The 18563-nt window shown below is 38.9% G+C and overlaps 1 protein-coding gene across 1 annotated transcript; it reads right to left on the minus strand.

The window, feature by feature from the left end:
- Positions 1-1163: 1163 nt before the first annotated feature.
- LOC100556692 (cytochrome b-245 chaperone 1) lies at positions 1164-18299 on the minus strand. The gene is made up of 7 exons (XM_003217091.4): positions 18150-18299; positions 12890-13032; positions 11921-11962; positions 10521-10594; positions 7565-7661; positions 5829-5973; positions 1164-5184 (listed from the first exon to the last, which is right to left on the minus strand). Exons 2-7 carry the CDS (start codon positions 12972-12974, stop codon positions 5058-5060), a joined length of 570 nt encoding a protein of 189 aa, XP_003217139.2. The 5' UTR covers positions 12975-13032; positions 18150-18299; the 3' UTR covers positions 1164-5057.
- Positions 18300-18563: the final 264 nt, after the last annotated feature.

An 18563-nucleotide genomic window follows, 5' to 3' on the forward strand; every position in this document is an offset into this window, starting at 1 on the left:
CAAGGTTCAGATGAACAGGATGGCAATTAATGTGATGTCAAGCTGCATTAATTCTACAGTGTGGATGTTCCATGGGAAGCCGCTGTGAGAAAAGATAATGGTGGACTAGATTGGCTTTTGGTCTACTCCAGCAGATTCTAGATACAATGATATTACATTAACTGACAAGATCACTTGTAGTTAAAAGTCTTTTTAAATATTCCTAAGTACGTATGACAACCAAATGTTTTTTCAAACAAACTGATTTCGCTCAACTAATTGATCAACTAAAACTATGGTTTTAGAACAGTGTTTCTCAAACCCTGCTTCTCCAGGTGTTTTGGATTTCAGCTCTCACAATTCCTAACAGATGGCAAACTGGCTGGGAATTTTTTACTCATTGTAAAAGGATAGGAATACTGCAATCTGGAGCAGGTACCTCCTCACCGGTTAGAAGAGAAAAAATAATATATGCGATTTTTATTGCTGCAGATCACCTCATTCTTAATCCTCTGCATAGAATCAGAGTTGGAAGAGACCTCATGGGCCATCCAGTCCAAACCCCTGCCAAGAAGCAGGAAAATGGTATTCAAAGCACCCCCAACAGATGGCCATCCAGCCTCTGCTTAAATGCCTCCAAAGAAGGAGCCTCCACCACACTCTGGGCAGAGAGTTCCACTGCCAAACAGCTCTCACAGTTAGGACGTTCTTCCTCATGTTCAAGTGGAGTTCCTTTCTTTCCTGTAGTTTGAAGCCATTGTTCAGCGTCATAGTCTCCAGGGCAGCAGAAAACAAGCTTGCTCCCTCCTCCCTATGACTTCCCTTCACATATTTATACATGGCTATCATGTCTCCTCTCAACCTTTTTTTCTGCAGGCTAAACGTATCCAGTTCTTTAAGCCACTCTTCATAGGGCTTGTTCTCCAGGCCCTTGCTCATTTTAGTCGCCCTCCTCTGGACGCATTCCAGCTTGTCAACATCTCCCTTAAATTGCAGTGCCCAGAATTGGGCACAGTATTCCAGGTGTGGTCTGACCAAGGCAGAATAGAAACCAACTGATGGTTTTCCACATTGTCATACACTTTAACTAAAGCATTAATTCAAATCTTGAACTACATTAGGAAAAATATGTCCCAGACAGTGTACTATGCAAGCTTGAATATTGAATGCATATCACCAAAGTCTGTCTGTTTATTTATTTATTATACTTTTACCCTGCCCTTCTCAGCTCAGAGGGGACTCAGGTCAGCTTAACATGGCCAATAATTCAGTGCCGTTTAAAATAATTACAAAGAAATTACAGAAAAGTCATTTTAAAATAATTATTAAATTACAAATAGTTAAAACCATTAATATTACGTGATCCAAAAGCAAGGCTCGGGCCTTTCCATTGGTCAAATTCTGAGTCTTTTTTGTCTATTGCTACACCAGGTTTTCAAAAGCTTGGTCGAAGAACCATGTCATTACTTTCTTGCAGAAAATCAAGAGGGAGTGGGCTGATCTGATCTCCACAGGGAGGGAGTTCCACAGTCGCAGGGCCGCCACCGAGAAGGCCCTCTCGTTCCTGCCAGCTGTGCTGGCGATGCAGGCGGGACTGAGAGCAGGGCCTCCCCAGATGATCTTAAACTCCAAGATGGTTGATAGGAGGAGATACGTTTGGACAGGTAAATTGGGCCAGAACCATTTAGGGCTTTGTAGGCTAAAGCCAGCACTTTGAAATGTGCTCAGTAGCAGACTGGCAGACATTGGAGCTGGTGCAACATGGGGGTTGTGTGTTCCCTGTATGCAGCTCTGGTGAGTAATCTGGCTGCGGCCCATTGGACCAGTTGCAGCTTCTGCACAGTCTTCAAAGGTAACCCCACATAGAATGCGTTGCAGTAATCTATTCGGGATGTAACCAGAGCAATGACTACCATGACCAAGTCAGACTTCCCAAGATACAGGCGCAGCTGGCACACAAGTTTTAATTGTGCAAAAAAACTCCCCTGGCTACCGCCGAGACCTGGAGTTCCAGGCTCAGCGATGAATCCAGGAGAATCCCCAAGCTGAAACCTGCTTCATCCAACACAGGATTTACCCCTATGCCCTTTTCGGCCTTGTGACTGACCAGGAGTACCTGTGTCTTGTCTGGATTCAATTTCAATTTATTTGTCCTCATCCAGACCGTCACAGCAGCCAAGCTGAACAGGACCTGAACAGCCTCCTTAGCAGGTGGGAAGGAGTGACAGAGTTGAACATCATCTGCATACAGGTGACATCGTACCCCGAAATTTCGGATTATTTCTCCCAGTGGCTTCATGTAGATGTTAAACAACATGGGGGACAATAGAGAACCCTGCGGGTCCCCACAGAGCAAAGGCTGTGGGGCCGAGCAGGTGTCCCCCAACAACACCTTCTGAGAACGACCTTGAGGAAAGACCGGAGCCACTGCAAAACAGTACCTCCAACACCCATTCCTGCAAGGCCTTCCAGAAGGATACCATGGTCAACGGTATCGAAGGCCATTGAGACGTCCAGCAGAACCAGCAGAAACACACTCCCCCTGTCCAGTTCCTGGCATAGATCATCCACTAAGGCAACCAAGACTGTTTCAATACCATGTCCTGGCCTAAAGCCAGACTACGCCGGATCCAGAAAATCAGCGTCTACCAAGAATGTCTGGAGTTGTGAGGCCACCACACGTTCCACAACCTTGCCCAGAAAGGGGAGGTTGGAATCAGGCCGATAATTCACCAATTGAGTGGGGTCCAGTGATGGTTTATATTATATTATAAGTTATATTCACTGTACTTCTCAGAAGTAAAGCTCCGCTGAACAGTATTACTTATTCCTGACAATTGATGTCAGGAATAAGTAAGGTGTGAAATATTAAAACAACCCCATTCTCTCTGGAATATCATGTGTTTTAACTGTAATTCTATAATTATTTGCTAAAGAATTTTTAAAGCTTTGCATGACAGATCTCCAAGCAATAAATGATCCTTTGGAGTTCAGATGGATTACATGTATTCACTATGTTCTGTATTAAAAAGGCAACTAACTACAGGGTGGTCTCTTTTAACTTCTTCCCATGTTTGTTGTTGATGTTTTCAAGCCAGATATATATTCAATTCAAATGAAAACAAAAAAGGGGAAATTCTAGTAAAAGAATTTAATACTGAACAACAGATGGTGCTTAAAAAGATAAAAATGCCCTTTTATAAAACACAATGTATTTTCAAGACCACAAAACCACCAAACAATAGGAAGATTCTGAGGTATTTTTCCTCCTGACAATAATTTATAGTTACCTAGACTTAATCAAATATCTTCCATGGACAGGACAGTAAAAGTGTGAAAATTAGGTCACTTAAAAGCTCTTGTACTGTGAGGTGTATGAATGTGTGCGAATCAGACCACACACATTCACACACCTCAAAATACAAGAGCTGATTCATTTCATATGGCATATAATGTGAGAGACAAACATGGTTGTACAATGGTACATTGGTCAACTCATGCTCGAAATAGATATGAATGGAGGCGAATAGAGACGATGTGATCTGAGCGAAAGCTGATGAACAGATAATCTAAGTGACTAAGTGATGAATGTGTATGTGAGAAAGAGTCTATCTCTTTCTCTTTTAATTCTGAAAACAGGATAGATTTTTAAGACCATTTCTAGATTAATACTGGATTTAAGTTAATATCTAGATTAAGATGAGATTTTTGACTGTAGGGGCTAAAGAAAAGAATTCCCACACTATGTGCTTTTTAAAAATACATAATTTGAACACCTAGATAACACTGGAATTTCCCTTGGAACAAAAGACCAAAAAGTTAACACTAAATAACTATAATTATGCAGTGGTAACAGATAATCCCAAAATACAGATAATATTAGTCTGATGGTAAGACCTGTAAAAACACATCAGTAAGTAAGGCAACACAATTCTGCAGTTAAGACAAACTCCTAAACCAGGAAGGGGTAAAGTGCAGCCCCCTAAATCCATCTTTGAGGCCTTGTGCCCATTTCTGTGAACGTAGAGGGCAATTTTTAAATGTACTTTTAAAATTAAGCTGCTCATTTCCAGGGTATGTGGGGCAATTTTCCCATGTTTTTGGATTGCTTTAGGCTCAAGAAAAAAATTTCAATGGGTATACAGACCTGAACACAGAAGCATGTCCTAAATGAAGTAAGTTTGATTAGAATTTAACTATGATTTCAAGTCTTAGTTTGTTCTGACTACCACTGGTTTTTTAAAATATTTCCGAGCATGAATGTACTTCAAAACTATCGTGAAATGGGAGACTTTCCTATTGCTCCTTATGTTTATGACGGTGCATGTATGAATATGTGCCTGTGAACTCAAAGTTTACCATAGTTTAGCTTGGAGATGTGTTAACCTTTCTGACCCACATGATTGCTTTCAATGGGATGTGATGTAAGTACATGTCCATCACACACAGACTCCTCTGCCCACACACAACCCAATTTCCAATGTAATTTTTGTTACATTTGTACTGCTTTGTCCCATTTGACTATAAGTCATCCTAATTAAGTGATTCCTTTCCTTGTCTTCACTCTCTATTTTTCTTGCCATTTAAAGCAGAAGTGAGAGGATTATAAACCCCTATTTTCAACAAGTGCCAGGACATCTTCTGGAAGGCTTTTCACTCATGGGAATGGCTCCTTGGCTCTTAGTGCACCTTCACATGAAGATCTGTAGATAGTGATCAATGGGTGTGTAGGAAGAGCAAGTGAAATCAGAAAGAAGAAAGGGAATAATCATCAGCGAGTGAAGGGGTATAAAATTGCATACAGCCCTTGGAATTTTTATCCTGAGTTGAAATTGTCATTTGAACTGGGCCAAGAACAACATTGCTTGCTTTGGTTCCTCTCAACAAACTCCTATTAAGGATGGAAGACATAAACAAGGTTTTTTTTTCCTAGTCTTTCTTTCCCAACTGCTGTAATTTCAGATGGAAATAAATTGATAAATATGTAAGTTAAGACTCAAGGGGAACATCTAGAACTTAAGATGTTCAGTTCTGTACCATTCAAAGAGTTCCTTCTTCCTATGCATTATGGTTTGTTGCTATTTCTCCTTGGGCTCCTCTTCATCAGTAGCATCGCTTTCACTGCTGTCTTCAAAATTTTGGTAAGCTGGCACCTTGTTCAGTTCAAGAAAGTTAGTAATAAGCTTGGCCAAGGCATCTACATCACTGTTAAAAAGGAAAAAAACAAAAGTTTACAATACAATTCTCTTTCAGTCAATGATATCTGCTGACTATTGAAAAAATAGCTTGCTAGGGTCTGGCATTTTGAAAAACCTTTGTAAAAATGCATGATTTTTATTATGTAAATAAAGAGTAGATGAGTATATATGAAACAGTAATACTGTAGATCTCAGCCTGGAATAATTGCAATCTCTACCACTGCAAGTATCCTACAAGTCCAATAAGAAAGGGGAGGACAAAACCAAATTTTAGAAATTTGGATTTTGCAAACAACACACACACAAATTTCAAAGTACTCTGCAATTAAGTATTTCAAAACAGAATGCATATCAAATGTTCACTATCAGTAGTCTGGCATATACTGTACTATAATCATGAAACTGTTATATTTATTCTAACATACATACAAGTAAAAAAACATGTTTGTGCTATATTTCCATCCTGATCTTTTCAAGAAGATAACGTCAACCTCAGTTATAAAAAGTCAATATACAATTGTCATGTGCAAAGTGTATCTGTAAATAGCACAGGAGCAGCTAGATTCTTAGAAACTGTATTATTACTTTAAATTTACATTATGCTCCCTTCTTTGGCCTGAATGGTAATAGAAAAGAACATTCATACTATACCTTCTGCAACCCATCACTGCGTTCTGCGTCAAAGGATGCGAAAATCCAGTTCCAAATCGCAACACAACTAGGTAGCCCTTGCCAAAGTAACGTACTTTCTCTTCTTCCACATTCACAGCCCGAATTTCATCCAGTGGAACCACCACTATTTGACAAAGGAACAGGATATTGTTCTGTTACCACCATGGTACCAAGCAACGCTATAGATGGAGAGTCCACCATCCTCCAAGCAGTCTAGTCCACTGTTGAACAGCTATGCTGATTGTGTTCTTATACCCATGTCCTGAAATGGTCCAGGATTCCTTTCTTCTGTATCCAATCAATCCCCATTAATTTAAGAGTCAATTAAAAAAAACTTAATAGAGGCAGTAGTGAGGTTAGCTTTCTAAACCTTTCACTTTCCAACAAAATTCTCTCTCCCACCCCTCCTTTCTTCAGTTGCATTCACTTCATGATTGCAACCTGTTCTGTAGATACAATAGCAATTGCAAGGCAGAATCATGTTGAGAGAATTTTCAGGACATTTTATAACAGCTGCATCAGGCTTTTGAGAATTGATATGTAAAAAGCAAGGATGTTTTAATGAGGGTGTGGTGTATATGTCTTCAAGTCATCTGTTGAACCATTAATTTCACAAAGTTTTCTTCAGTAAGGAATACTCAGAAGTGTTTTATGGATTAATGGTACTTTTAATTTTTATTATTATTTTCAACTAAATGATTTCAGGTGTTTCAACTGTTGTCCCATTTTAAAGTTTTAACTGCATTGTTGCAACTCTCTCCCTGTTTGTGGGAAAAGGCAGAGCATAAATAAAGATAATAAACCCAACAATAATAAATAATAAAAATACTAGAAATATATGCCATAATCATGCATTTCATCTCAGTAATTGGCTTTGTTACCAAGATAATTCCTAGCTCTGAAGTGTAGAATGCCAGCATGAAAATGTATTCTCTGGACTCCAAAGAGAAATGTGTTTTTAGAACTCTGTATCATTCTTTTCAGAAGAACAGGAAGAACATTCAAAGGGACCAATAGTCATGTAGTTCAATCTCCAGAATTTATATAGGGATTACTGATAAATGCCTGCTTTGTTATCAGATAAAAAGCTTCCTGTGATTAAAATGCAGCATAATACAGTAGAGTCTCACTTATCCAAGATAAACGGGCCGGCAGAACCTTGGATAAGCGAAAATCTTGGATAATAAGGAGGGATCAAGAAAAAAGCCTATTAAACATAAAATTACATTATGATTTTACAAATTAAGCACCAAAACATCATGTTTTACAAGAAATTGACAGAAAAAGCAGTTCAATACACAATGATGTTATGTAGTAATTACTGTATTTACGAATTTAGCACCAAAACATTGCAACATTTACTACAAAAACAATGACTACTAAAAGGCAGACTGCCTTGGATAATACTTGGATAAGCTTGAATAAGTGAGACTCTACTGTAGTTTGTTTCTATATCTGCCCTCACAATTAAATATTTATGCTCAGTCTGTATTCCTGTAAACCAAGACTCTTCTGCCCTGCTTTATAGTAATGTACAACAGCTGTGGTTTTGGAAGGCAGGAAACAGACACTAAAACGGTGCAAGTTCTGGGATTCTTTGTTATCCAATTGTAAAAGTTATTTATATATACATGCACACGTAAATGCATACACCGTGTTTACTTTCTTTCGGTTCAATGCAGACATGCTGTTCATTCACTGACACATGGCTTTACCTTGTTCATGACCAGCCTTTGACAGGGTTAACAGCTTTTTGTAAAGGTTGAAGGTCTTCAGGAAAATCTTTCCTGCACCCTTGTCAAATATAGCTTCCTACAATAAACAAAAGAAACACCATATAATTCTGATTTTAAAGGATGTCTGTTTTTATACTTTAATATGTTTTGTTTACTGTTTACTTTTATGGATTGTTTGTTACTTTTGTTGTTTTATTGGTTTATTGGTTTAATGGTTTATTATCATCTATTTATTTTGATTATTGTTTTGTTATTTACACTGTTGTAAGCCGCCCCGAGTCCCCTCAGGGAGATGGGGCGGGGTATAAATGAAATTATTATTATTATTATTATTATTATTATTATTATTATTATTATTATTTACAGAAGTGTTTAGGCCCTTTCATTATCTACCCTGACATACAACAATAAAAAATACAAAGGGAGGTTTTGTTGACCTTTCTTTCTGATGTCTAAGAACTTGCATGATATTAGGAAGTCCTTCCATGTGGAAGGAAATTTTTCCCCAAGATGGCTAACCTACATGTAACTTTTTTGTGCACAGATACGGCATGCATTAGTTGTATTGTATTTAAATATATCTCTCATTTTATGTTGTGAATGCGCCTTCGGAGACTGTGAATGATAGTGGTGGGATCAGGACAGGAAGGAAAAACCTTCGCGAGGAGGGCTCATTGGAGGATTTGTTTAGGAAAAGGGTCAGAGAGACTGATGGGGAGTCTTCTGAGGAAGATTCATGTGGGGATCCTGAGGTGGAAATGGATGCTGGGGAACAGGTGTTAACGGAGGAATTGGACACGGACTGGGCACGGGCACCAGAAATGCTTGGGGACGAATCGGGGCCCATGGATACTGCTGATGCTGGGGAAGCTTGTGTGTCTTCAGAAGCAGATCCCACTTGGTCTGCTCGGAGGAGTGAGAGGGGGTCCACAGGTGTGGATAGAGTTGGGCATGGGCAGGATGATTGGGACTCTGATGAGGAATTAGGAACGCCTGACCCAAGGGCATTGGCTGTGTGGAGTTCTGATTCAGATTAAGAAACTGAGACACCTGCTCTTTGGGCATGGATAGTTTGGAAGCCCAGGGAGACCTGGATATATTGGGGTTGTTTGGCCATTATACCTTGCGTGTGGCAAGGTGTTGCTGGGCATCATTGGGTTTCCTGTGTGTGTTACTGAAGACTGGACTGGGACTTTGCAACGGATGTAAGTTTAATCTGGGTTATTCTGCAACGGAGGGCTGGAATTGTGTGGGTTTTCCTGGACTGCACTATTATTACTATTTTGTATTAGCTGCTGTTCACCCTCGTTGCTTTGGCTCTCTGTGCCATTTCGTGTTGTGACCTTCTTGGATGACTTCAACCTCTTGGACCTTGGACCTTGGACTGGAACTTGATTCGGCTTTGCTCTTCGCTCTCAATCCGTGGCTTGGCATCGTTCTCTATTCCATAGCTGTCTGCTGTTACTGACTATTATCTTCACTCCTGATAAGCTGTCTGCTTATCCCGACTTCAGACTGGCTTGACGACATTCTCCCGCTCTGCTCCTTTAACTCCTGGCTTGGCGTTTGCTTCTGCAGCAGCTTGGCGCTGCTGGTTTATCCTGACTTTGGACCAGCTTGACGACGCTTTCCCGCTCTGCTCCTTTAACTCTTGGTTTGGTGTACATTCCAGCAGCAGTTGCTGCGAGCTCGCCAGCGTCTCGCTATTTTGCTGGCTTGCTCTCAACTGGGAGTTCCCTAGCTCAGTTTGGGCGTTTGTTTTGAACTCCTTTTTGTACTTTTGAGTTTTGGGAAAGGTTTGTGGGCTTCAATACTACTTGCTTTAGTTCATGCCTCCGTTTTTCAGCCCATTGTGAACTTTTGGGTCAAGTTCTAGAACTTTAAGTTTAACCTGGATTATATCTCTGGCTAATCCAGATTATTTGCCAATTCTTGTTTTTTGGGGCTTTTCCCGCTTGTTCTACTTAATAACACTGAAAGTTAAGTGTTTTAATTCTTTTTAGTTTGTTGAGCTATTTTTTTTTGGACTGTTGCTTTAATAAACTCTATTTTGCTCTCTAATTGGCGTCTGAAGTTTGACATTTTATTAATACTTTTCCCTTTCCCCAAAACCATGAAGGAAAAAATCATTCTCCATGACCCAACAATTTTAAAATATGGGGAAGGATAGCTTCTCAGGTCATCATAGACAGTCATTCCAGTATGAGATCAGCCTATGGATTGTTGCAAAATGCAAAATCACTATAGAGGAAAGGCTCAAACAAATAATTGGTCTTGTTCTCTAGCATGCAAGAGACTTCAGACTTGTTAAAGTGAGTTTTCTTTCTCTAGAACCTATATATAAGCCATTGTTTCAGGCAGAGAAACTAAGAATAAAGGAACAGGGCAGGAATTTTTTAACAGTTTAAGAACCAATCTCACAAGTCCTTCCAGACACAAAGATAAAAACGAATACAATTGCCATTTGGTCATTCTTGATATTGCTGATAGAAATAGTCACTTAAATCACTTAAATGCAATACAGAATTTCCCCATAGCAAGTCAAAGCCATTCAGCAGAGGTCTTTCCCAGCCATGTAAGTGAATTGGAAAAAAACAAAGACTAAACGTGAAATTATAAACAAATAGATTCCACCACTAGAAATAGTGAATATGTGCCTTTGTCATATGTTTATTTATGGTGACCCCTTTAATTTCTTAGGCCTTCCTTAGGCAAGAAATATTCAGATGCAGTGTTGCTAGTTTCTCAGACAAGAATCCAAAGAATGTGCACTAATGCCATAGTGTAGTGTCACCATAGATATGACACATAATTTTTGTTTTCATATATCATTTACATATATAAGGATTTTTTTCTTTCTTTCTTTCTCACCACAGTTTCTCAGACCAACTCAGCTAAGACACTTAAAGCTTGTACAAAAAAACTTATTACTTACCTCCCACTCTTCCAGATTTTGCACAGCTACAAAGCAACAGCCAGCAAGATAGAAGAGTTTCCACCCCAAGCTATCTGAATAATACATATCACATTTTAAAATTTGACACCAATCTCAACTAGTCAAACTCATCCTTTATTTATTTGCTGTATTATTGTCATAAGATCTCAGGGAAGCAAAAAGTCAAAATAATAATAATAAAAAACATTTAAATGATAATTTAAACCAGATAAAATCATAGTAAACCACTAAAAAAATTAAATAATTTCAAAAGGCAAAACTGTGCAGATGCTTAAAAGTAAATTAGGCCCCAATAGCTTTAATAAGAACACATGTCTTGACCTGTCACCAAAAAGAAACCAACATTGGTCTCAGGTGGAAATATAAGAGGGCATTTCACAAATGGAACGGCACAGCTGATAATCTGCATTGGACTTATTTAATACTTCAGAAGCCAAATTTATTTTCTTGGCTATACAGAATATAAAATACAAAGGATTTTAAACCCTTCTGAAGCACACTACTCATTTCTAGACCTCTTGTAAATCTATCTCAGTGTGAGCCAGGCTGATCATGTGACGAGATTAATTCAGCAAATCTACTATAAAATAAAGTGAGCCATAGGCTACATGTGCTCTTCAAGACCCACTTTGTAATAGGAGCAAGTATCCTCAACCAATGTGGCTCTGTTGTGTCAACTGTCCGTATAGAAGAAGCAACAGAAGGAGAAAAGTAAAAACACCAGCAGCAATTGTTCTTAAGATTATATGGGAGACAAGCTTTCCACTGCATCTCTATCACATTTTAGACCTGGTGGGTGGGGAACTAATCACCGAGTGATGGGTAAGCCACCTGATCAATTATGTAATTACGAAAGCCAGTGCAATTATAGTGGTGTAAATTTTTCCTATACTAATGCGTATATAGAGATGGGCAACTGCACGGAGGCAGAGCTCAATTTCCACCCAGCTCTTTAGCAGATCCCACTCCTCTAGTCACATATGCAAATATTTGTATTTCCTTCTGTAGCCCTTTCTCAAGATGTCAACTAGAACTGGCATCATGACATTTGCTGCTACTACTTTAAGAGGGACTTTACCAGTGGTTCTCAATCTGTGGGTTCCCAGGTGTTTTAGCTTACAACTCCCAGAAATCCCAGCCACTTTACCAGCTGTTACGATTTCTGTGAGTTAAAAATAAAAAACATCTGGGGATCCACAGATTGAGAGCTACTATACAGAACAATCTGGGGAAGGGCGAATTTTTGTTTTTGTGTGTTTTCAGGTTTGGAAAACTGCCTGGAAATTGTGCTGATTTTTAAAAACGGACTGTTGAAGAACAAAAAAGGCAACTGCAATAAGAATCAATGGCAAATTTCAAATGAAGTTAATGAATGTTACCTTCACTGTAATAAGCAGCAGCCAGGCCTACAGAGGAGATCCCTAGAAAGTGAAAAAAAAGGACAGATTTAAAACATAAATTCATCTACTTAAAAAAATTTAGATCCTAAGAGGTTCCCATTAATACCTGTCTTACAGACTTTGACATTTTCATTCATATTATTTTCAAAGAATAGACAACCTTCTATAAACAATTGTAACTGTTTATACTAATAATTAATCCCTTGACCTCAACAAAAACGTCTATATTAAACAATGGGAAGAAATGTTACATGAAATCTAAATAAAATGCCAATTATCCACGTGACAAATCAGGCCAATTCTAATATTACTTTTCCAAGCAAATCTATTTAAAAATAACTTGAAGAAAAAATGCACAAGCCCTCCCAATTTTTCATTGTTGCATGAAATGTACAGAGCTTCTTCAAAGTTTTTTTCACTAGTTCCTTGTATCAGAATTATTATGGGTCTCATCACTTTAATAGTATGTATGAAACTCTCAACCATTTAATCACCATTTTCCTATACATGTCAAACCCTCAAAGCAGCTCAGAGTTTTTAAAAACAGCACAATTAAAAACTTATAAATAGAGAACAGTGAAATAAAATTAAAATATTTGCAGTATGAAAAAAGTCACAAGTCAGTTAAAAGAATAAAAGATTTTTTTAAAATTAAAAGCTCTGAAAAATCCAATTAGAATAATGCAACATCACTCTTTAAACGCTTTGTGTTTAACAGCCTATTTCAATAAAAAACGTTTTCGCTTGCTACCTAAAGAACAACAAGGGGGGGGGGGGGAATATTCTAATCAAAGCCTAGGGATAGCCATGTTCCCAAAATCCGTGGTTGTGATGGCTGTGGGGCTAAAAGAACGTAAGTAATTGAAAACAAACTTTTGAAAAAACACTTTTTAAAAAACTATTCAGAATTGATGCAAGATTAGACAAAAGGAAGAGTAGCATACCTACCTACAAGAAGAGACCAAGATCTGTTACTGGGCGACCTCTTCAAATGAAGAACGGACTTTGAATGGTTTTCAACGATCATATACATCTTTAAGAATAAGGTGGAGTGGTAATCTATAAAGCCCACGCGCAATCACAACGATTACCTAAATAATCACATAGAAGAAGCCATTAATGTATTTTTTTTATTTCCTTAGGAAATTTCTTCATATTCAAAGTATGGCTGAGTCCTGCAAAGATTTATGTGCTGTTAATTATCAAATGCAGAAATCCTAAAGTCAAATGCATACTTCAACACTTAGAGCAATCAATGGCATGTATTTCAAACATTAAGAGGCTGCACTTGCAGTATCTTAATAATCAATACTATAACATTATATAACATGGTTTTTGTTCCTGGGTTATAAATGTCATTTCCTAATTGGTTCTATCATTAAAACATGGGAAAAGTTTATTAAACTGCAAAAACTTTGCTTTTGTGGGACATCTTACAGCACATTTTGCTATAGTTTTTCAATGAATATCTCATAGAGTCTCAACCAATTCAATATTGTTTGTGGCAACCACAAAAAAAGAAGTTTCTGGAGTATCATGACTACTTTCAAAGTTAAGTATCACACAATTAAACAGGAAATAACACTTGCAAACCAGGAACAGATTGGGTTGCTGTGAGTTTTCCTGTATAACAATGTTCCATGGCCATACAGCCCGGAAAACTCATAGCAATGCAGTGATTCTGGCCATGAAAACCTTTAACAACACAGGAACATTTTTTTTTTCAAATTTTGTTTCATAGTGTAATCAAACCAACTGCCGCTTTTTTAATAGCAATTCAATCCCCATTCTCTTTGAAAGATTTACTTTATATCAAATATCCAACCAATTACATCTATTACAAGTGAAGGGTTACTCTAGTTAAGAAATAAATTATAATAATTATAATTATAATTATTAATAAATTAAATAAATAAATGGAATGCAAAATATATATATGTGATGTTAGGAGCTTATGTCACTAATTTGCCAAGTTGATTTTCATAGTGTACAGATTAAATATCAAAATCAGTGATGCATGTTTCTGAGGTAGCAAGATCTCAATCCCTAATCAGGCAATCATTCCACATCCAAAAGATTTGAGCCGTTGGCCACATGTACCAGTCCAACAAAGACTATGATAGGACATAGGGTGGATGGAGTTGGATGGAGGGGGAAAGGATATGAACAGCAAGCTACTTATGCAGTATCTACTGCCTTAACACAAGAATAAAATTACCCTGGGCACATCTACAATGACCATCTAATGTAGAAGGCAGCTGTACAGTGTTTATATGATGCATGCTGCAAAGGCACATTGCAGCACACTTTAAATCAAGATAACCAAATGCAAGGAATCAAATGCAAGAAAAGAACTTAATGCATATCAGCACACTTTAATATGAACCACATGACAGGGCAGAAAGGATTTAAGAATGAGGGCTCCCATGATCCACACATATGCATTACAGCAGGTAATTTTTTAAAACCTGCATTCTCCCCATATACGAAGCCACAGATACTGTGAATTTATAACTGATTCCGGGCTAAGCTGTGTGGTGTACAGAAACACAATCTGGGCCTCAAACTGGTTTCAGGAGTTCCCATTTAGTCATCTGCATGTTGAAATCTCTTTCTTTCTCTGCAGCTTTCACACTGTCATAAGTGATCAGTGTAGATGTGTCCTCTCGGCTATTTAGTTTGGACAGCCTCATTATATACAAAAGTAAAAGCAAAATGTATATATAAAATATGGTTACTTTGGTTACTTACTTCATTCTCTAGTTTGCAATATACACTCCATGCACTTTGACCCAGTTCATTTTTATGAATTTTGTTTAGGTTTTAAATTATGTTATTTGATATCATTGCTATTTTATTATGTTTAACATGTATAACTGTATTTTTAATGTGTTTTTATTTTTCAATCACTGTAATTATCTGGGCTTGGCTCCATGTAAGCCGGCCTGAGTCCCTTCGAGGAGATGGAGGCGGGGCATAAAAATAAAGTTGTTGCTATTATTATTATTATTATTATTATTATTATTATTATTATTATTATTATTATTATTTACATTATACCTTCCCACCCTCTAACAATATAACCTTATGCTTGCATGATTTTTCTACAAATTTGTCAGTATTTATTTTACAGACAGTTCCCAAGTTACAGCCTAGATTTTATAGATTTCTTCTTAAGTTGAATTTGTATGTCAGAAAAAGCCCATTTTTAAAGTGTAACTCCAGCCAAAGATCTTTTAGTTTTGGATCACATAGGGAAGTGTTAACACCTCTGTGGTGTTTGTTTTGCTGTGTGTGCCCCTGTTCATAAGATTTCACCCCACTTTCTGTCTCTGTCATAGTTGCATTTTGAAAGATTTGGCTTGTTATGGAAACAAGAATTGGTGAGAAAGCTTCAGTGGATACACCTTTCCCCCATTATAACTTTTTCAAGAATTTATTTCCCTATCTAGGGGTAGATTTCTCACACATCCTGTTATCTCAGTCTTAACTATGTGTTGTTTGTAAATTTGTAAGATATATGTAACTCAGGGACTGCCTGTATTGTATTATGCACATTTTTTACAAGTGTAAGGGACACAAGGGAAATTGAGTATAATTGAGAGTTGTTGCTGATCTCCCACAATGCTGGAGATAACCTGAGGCCCTTCTACATTGCCATATAATCCAAATTATCAAAGCAAATAATCCACATTATCTGCTTTGATTTCATGAATTTACACTGCCATATAATCTAGTCATATTTGAGGCTATTCTCCCATATAATCCATTTCAAAGCAGATTACTTAGATTTAATATGGCAATGTAGAAGGGGCCTGAGTGCACCAGCTGTGAATTTCAGACAGGATACATAGAATGACCCTTAATTGTGGTCCATCCATTGATGGAATGGCATCCACCAGAAGAACAGATAAAACCTCCTTTTGCAGTGCAAACCATAAAAGGGAAGGGAGGCTTGTTGGCTGAGCAGCACTCAATTCAGATTGCATCAGAGGCATCTCAGGGAAACTCCTTCATACTAAGGCAGAGCAGTGTCTATCTCAACATTGTCTGAGAGCTAATCACTTTCTAGGCTTTCAGATCCAGCCATACAGAGAAGAGCCAGCATTTTCTGCATGTAGAATATGTGTCCCATAAGTGTGATCTGTTTGTTATTTTTAAATTTTTATTTTATTTTTAAAATACACCTCCAATATACAAACATGTACACATATTCATAAACAATCCACCACCCACATTGCAGTTACCTCTCTTCCCACCCACAGGATACCTTGTCTTGTCACTAATCCACACAGAGTTTATGCTCATTTTATCTACCCCTCTAGAATTCTAGGTCAATAGATTCCTCTTGTTTGTCTTAAATTCTCCTGTCAGATATGCTATAGCCAGCTTCCAGTTTCTTCCAAAAAATTCATGGCTTTCATGTTTCAAATTACTAGAAATCTTGGTCATCTGTGTGTAATCCCTCCAGTTCGTCCCTCCAGTTTTTAATGCTTAGTATTTTTCACCTTTCCAATATTTGGCAATTGTTATATGTGAAGCTAGGAAGCTGTACTGTCAAATTTCAATTTCCAGCTGCTTTAGATGGTCTCTGAATAAACCTTGGGCTCTTCCACACAGCCATATAACCCAGAATATCAAGGCAGAAAATTCCATATCTGCTTTGAACTGGGTTATCTGGGTACACTGCCAAATATCCCAGTTCAAAACAGAAAATGTGGGAATTTTTTCAACTGTGTGGAAGGGACCCTAATAGGCACATCCCTAGATTTTTTAACTTTGTTGTGGATCATTTTTATTTGTTTTCTTGATATCCCCCCCCCCCCCCCCAAATAAGCCTGCACTAATTGGCAAGACCACCATATGTGTGACCTGTTGAAGGGTTTGGCGGGACATCCTTTTGACATACAGTACTATGCTTTGACTATTTCTTGTGCTTGGGTCCTTTCTCTGCTCAGCCTTCTTAGAGTGCATCTACACTGTAGAATTAACGCAGTTTGACACCACTGACTGCCAATGGCAGGATGCGATGGAATCCCAAGAGTTGTAGTTTCACAAGGCCTTTTACAAAAAACAGAACGACAACTCCTAGGATTCCTTAGCACTCAGCAATGGCAGTCATAATGGTGCCAAGCCGAATCCATTCTGCTGTGTAGATGCCCACACATTGGGCTGCTGTGAGTTTCCCAAGCTGTATAACCATGTTCCAGAAGCATTCTCTCCTGACATTTCGCCCACATCTATGGCAGGCATCCTCAGAGGTTGTGAAGTCTGTTGGAAACTAGTCACATGGAGTTTATATATCTGTGGAAGGTCCAGAGTGGGAGAGGTAAGTGTGAATGTTGCGATTGGCCACCTTGATTAGTACTGAATTGCCTTGTAGCTTCAAAGCTTGACTGCTTCCTGCTTCTGGGAATTCCAGGCAATTTCAACAGAATGGAGGAAAAGATGAAAATGAACAAAATCTGGCTACAAGTATTAACTCTAAAATCAGGACAGTAAATGAAGAACAACACTCAGAAGACAGGGGAACTCCAGACAAGAAACAATCAGGGCCAGTTAACACCTCCCAACAAAGGATTACTCCAGGCAGGCAGCAACCAGACTTTGAAGCTACAAGGTCATTCAAAGTTAATCAAAGTGATCGATTGAAACATTAACACTTGCATCCAGCAGACCAGAGTTCTTTCTCCCACCCTGGACCTTACGCAGACATATAAACCCCACGTGACTAGTTTCCAACAAACCTTAAAACATCTGAGGATGCCTGCCATAGATGTGGGCGAAACGTCAGGAGCGAATGCTTCTAGAGCTTGGAAAACTCACAGCAGCCCAGTGATTCCGGCCATGAAAGCCATCGACAACACATGTCCCCATATTCTCTCTCCATGCGCTTGAGGGGTGACTTCCCCGTTCCTTATCCCCAGCGCCATCAGCCTCCAGCCTCCTCCTTGGCCCTGGCTTCCACCCCTCCCTGCCTCGCCTTGCTCTGGATTCTGGGCTGGCTCCGCTCACTCCCATAGGCTTCCAGATAGGCCCTATGTCCCAGGATTTGATCCCAGGTTTTCTGTTTATCCCAGATTATCTAGCAGTGAGGACTCATATAATCCAGTTTAAAGCAGAAAACCTGTGATCAGATCCTGGGATATAGGGCCTGTCTGGAAGCGCCCTCAGCCTCCACCCCGCCTTCGCCTCCCTTCCGCCTCACCTTCCCGAGGAGTTCTCTTGAGCGGCAAACCTGAGTCTTCCACAACCATAGAGCGGAGCCAGAACGTCCCTCACACGGCCAACCCTGGAGTCGAAGCCGGCAAGGCGGAACTTCCCCTTCTCGTTTCCATGGAGATCAGGCCAAAGCGGGCCCAGTTCTGGCTTTTCTGAGTCCACTCAAGCGCCCAGGCCCCATCCTGAACAAAGAGGGCTTTAAAAACAAGCAAACCATTAAACAGAAAGCTGTTATTTTAACTAATAATAATAACAAATTTATCTCTTGCCTCTCCTCACAGCGACACATGGTCCAAGGATTATAAGGTCTCTCCCCCTCCCTGCAGGAAGCAGCCAGTCTTTGATGCTGCAAGGCCATTCAATGTTAATCAAGGTGGCCAGTTGCAACATTCACACTTGC

The sequence above is a fragment of the Anolis carolinensis genome, chromosome 2, assembly GCF_035594765.1.
Source record: "Anolis carolinensis isolate JA03-04 chromosome 2, rAnoCar3.1.pri, whole genome shotgun sequence".
Taxonomy (NCBI): Eukaryota; Metazoa; Chordata; class Lepidosauria; order Squamata; family Dactyloidae; genus Anolis; species Anolis carolinensis.

Bases quoted from the DNA above. Each gene is read 5' to 3' on its own strand.
- LOC100556692 (XM_003217091.4), bottom strand. From the start codon at position 12,974: ATGTATATGATCGTTGAAAACCATTCAAAGTCCGTTCTTCATTTGAAG. The intron at 7,662-10,520 runs GTAAGTAATAAG...TGTTTATTGTAG, and splicing joins AAAATCTGGAAGAGTGGGAG to GAAGCTATATTTGACAAGGG. The intron at 5,974-7,564 runs GTAAAGCCATGT...TTTGTCAAATAG, and splicing joins AAAGGCTGGTCATGAACAAG to TGGTGGTTCCACTGGATGAA.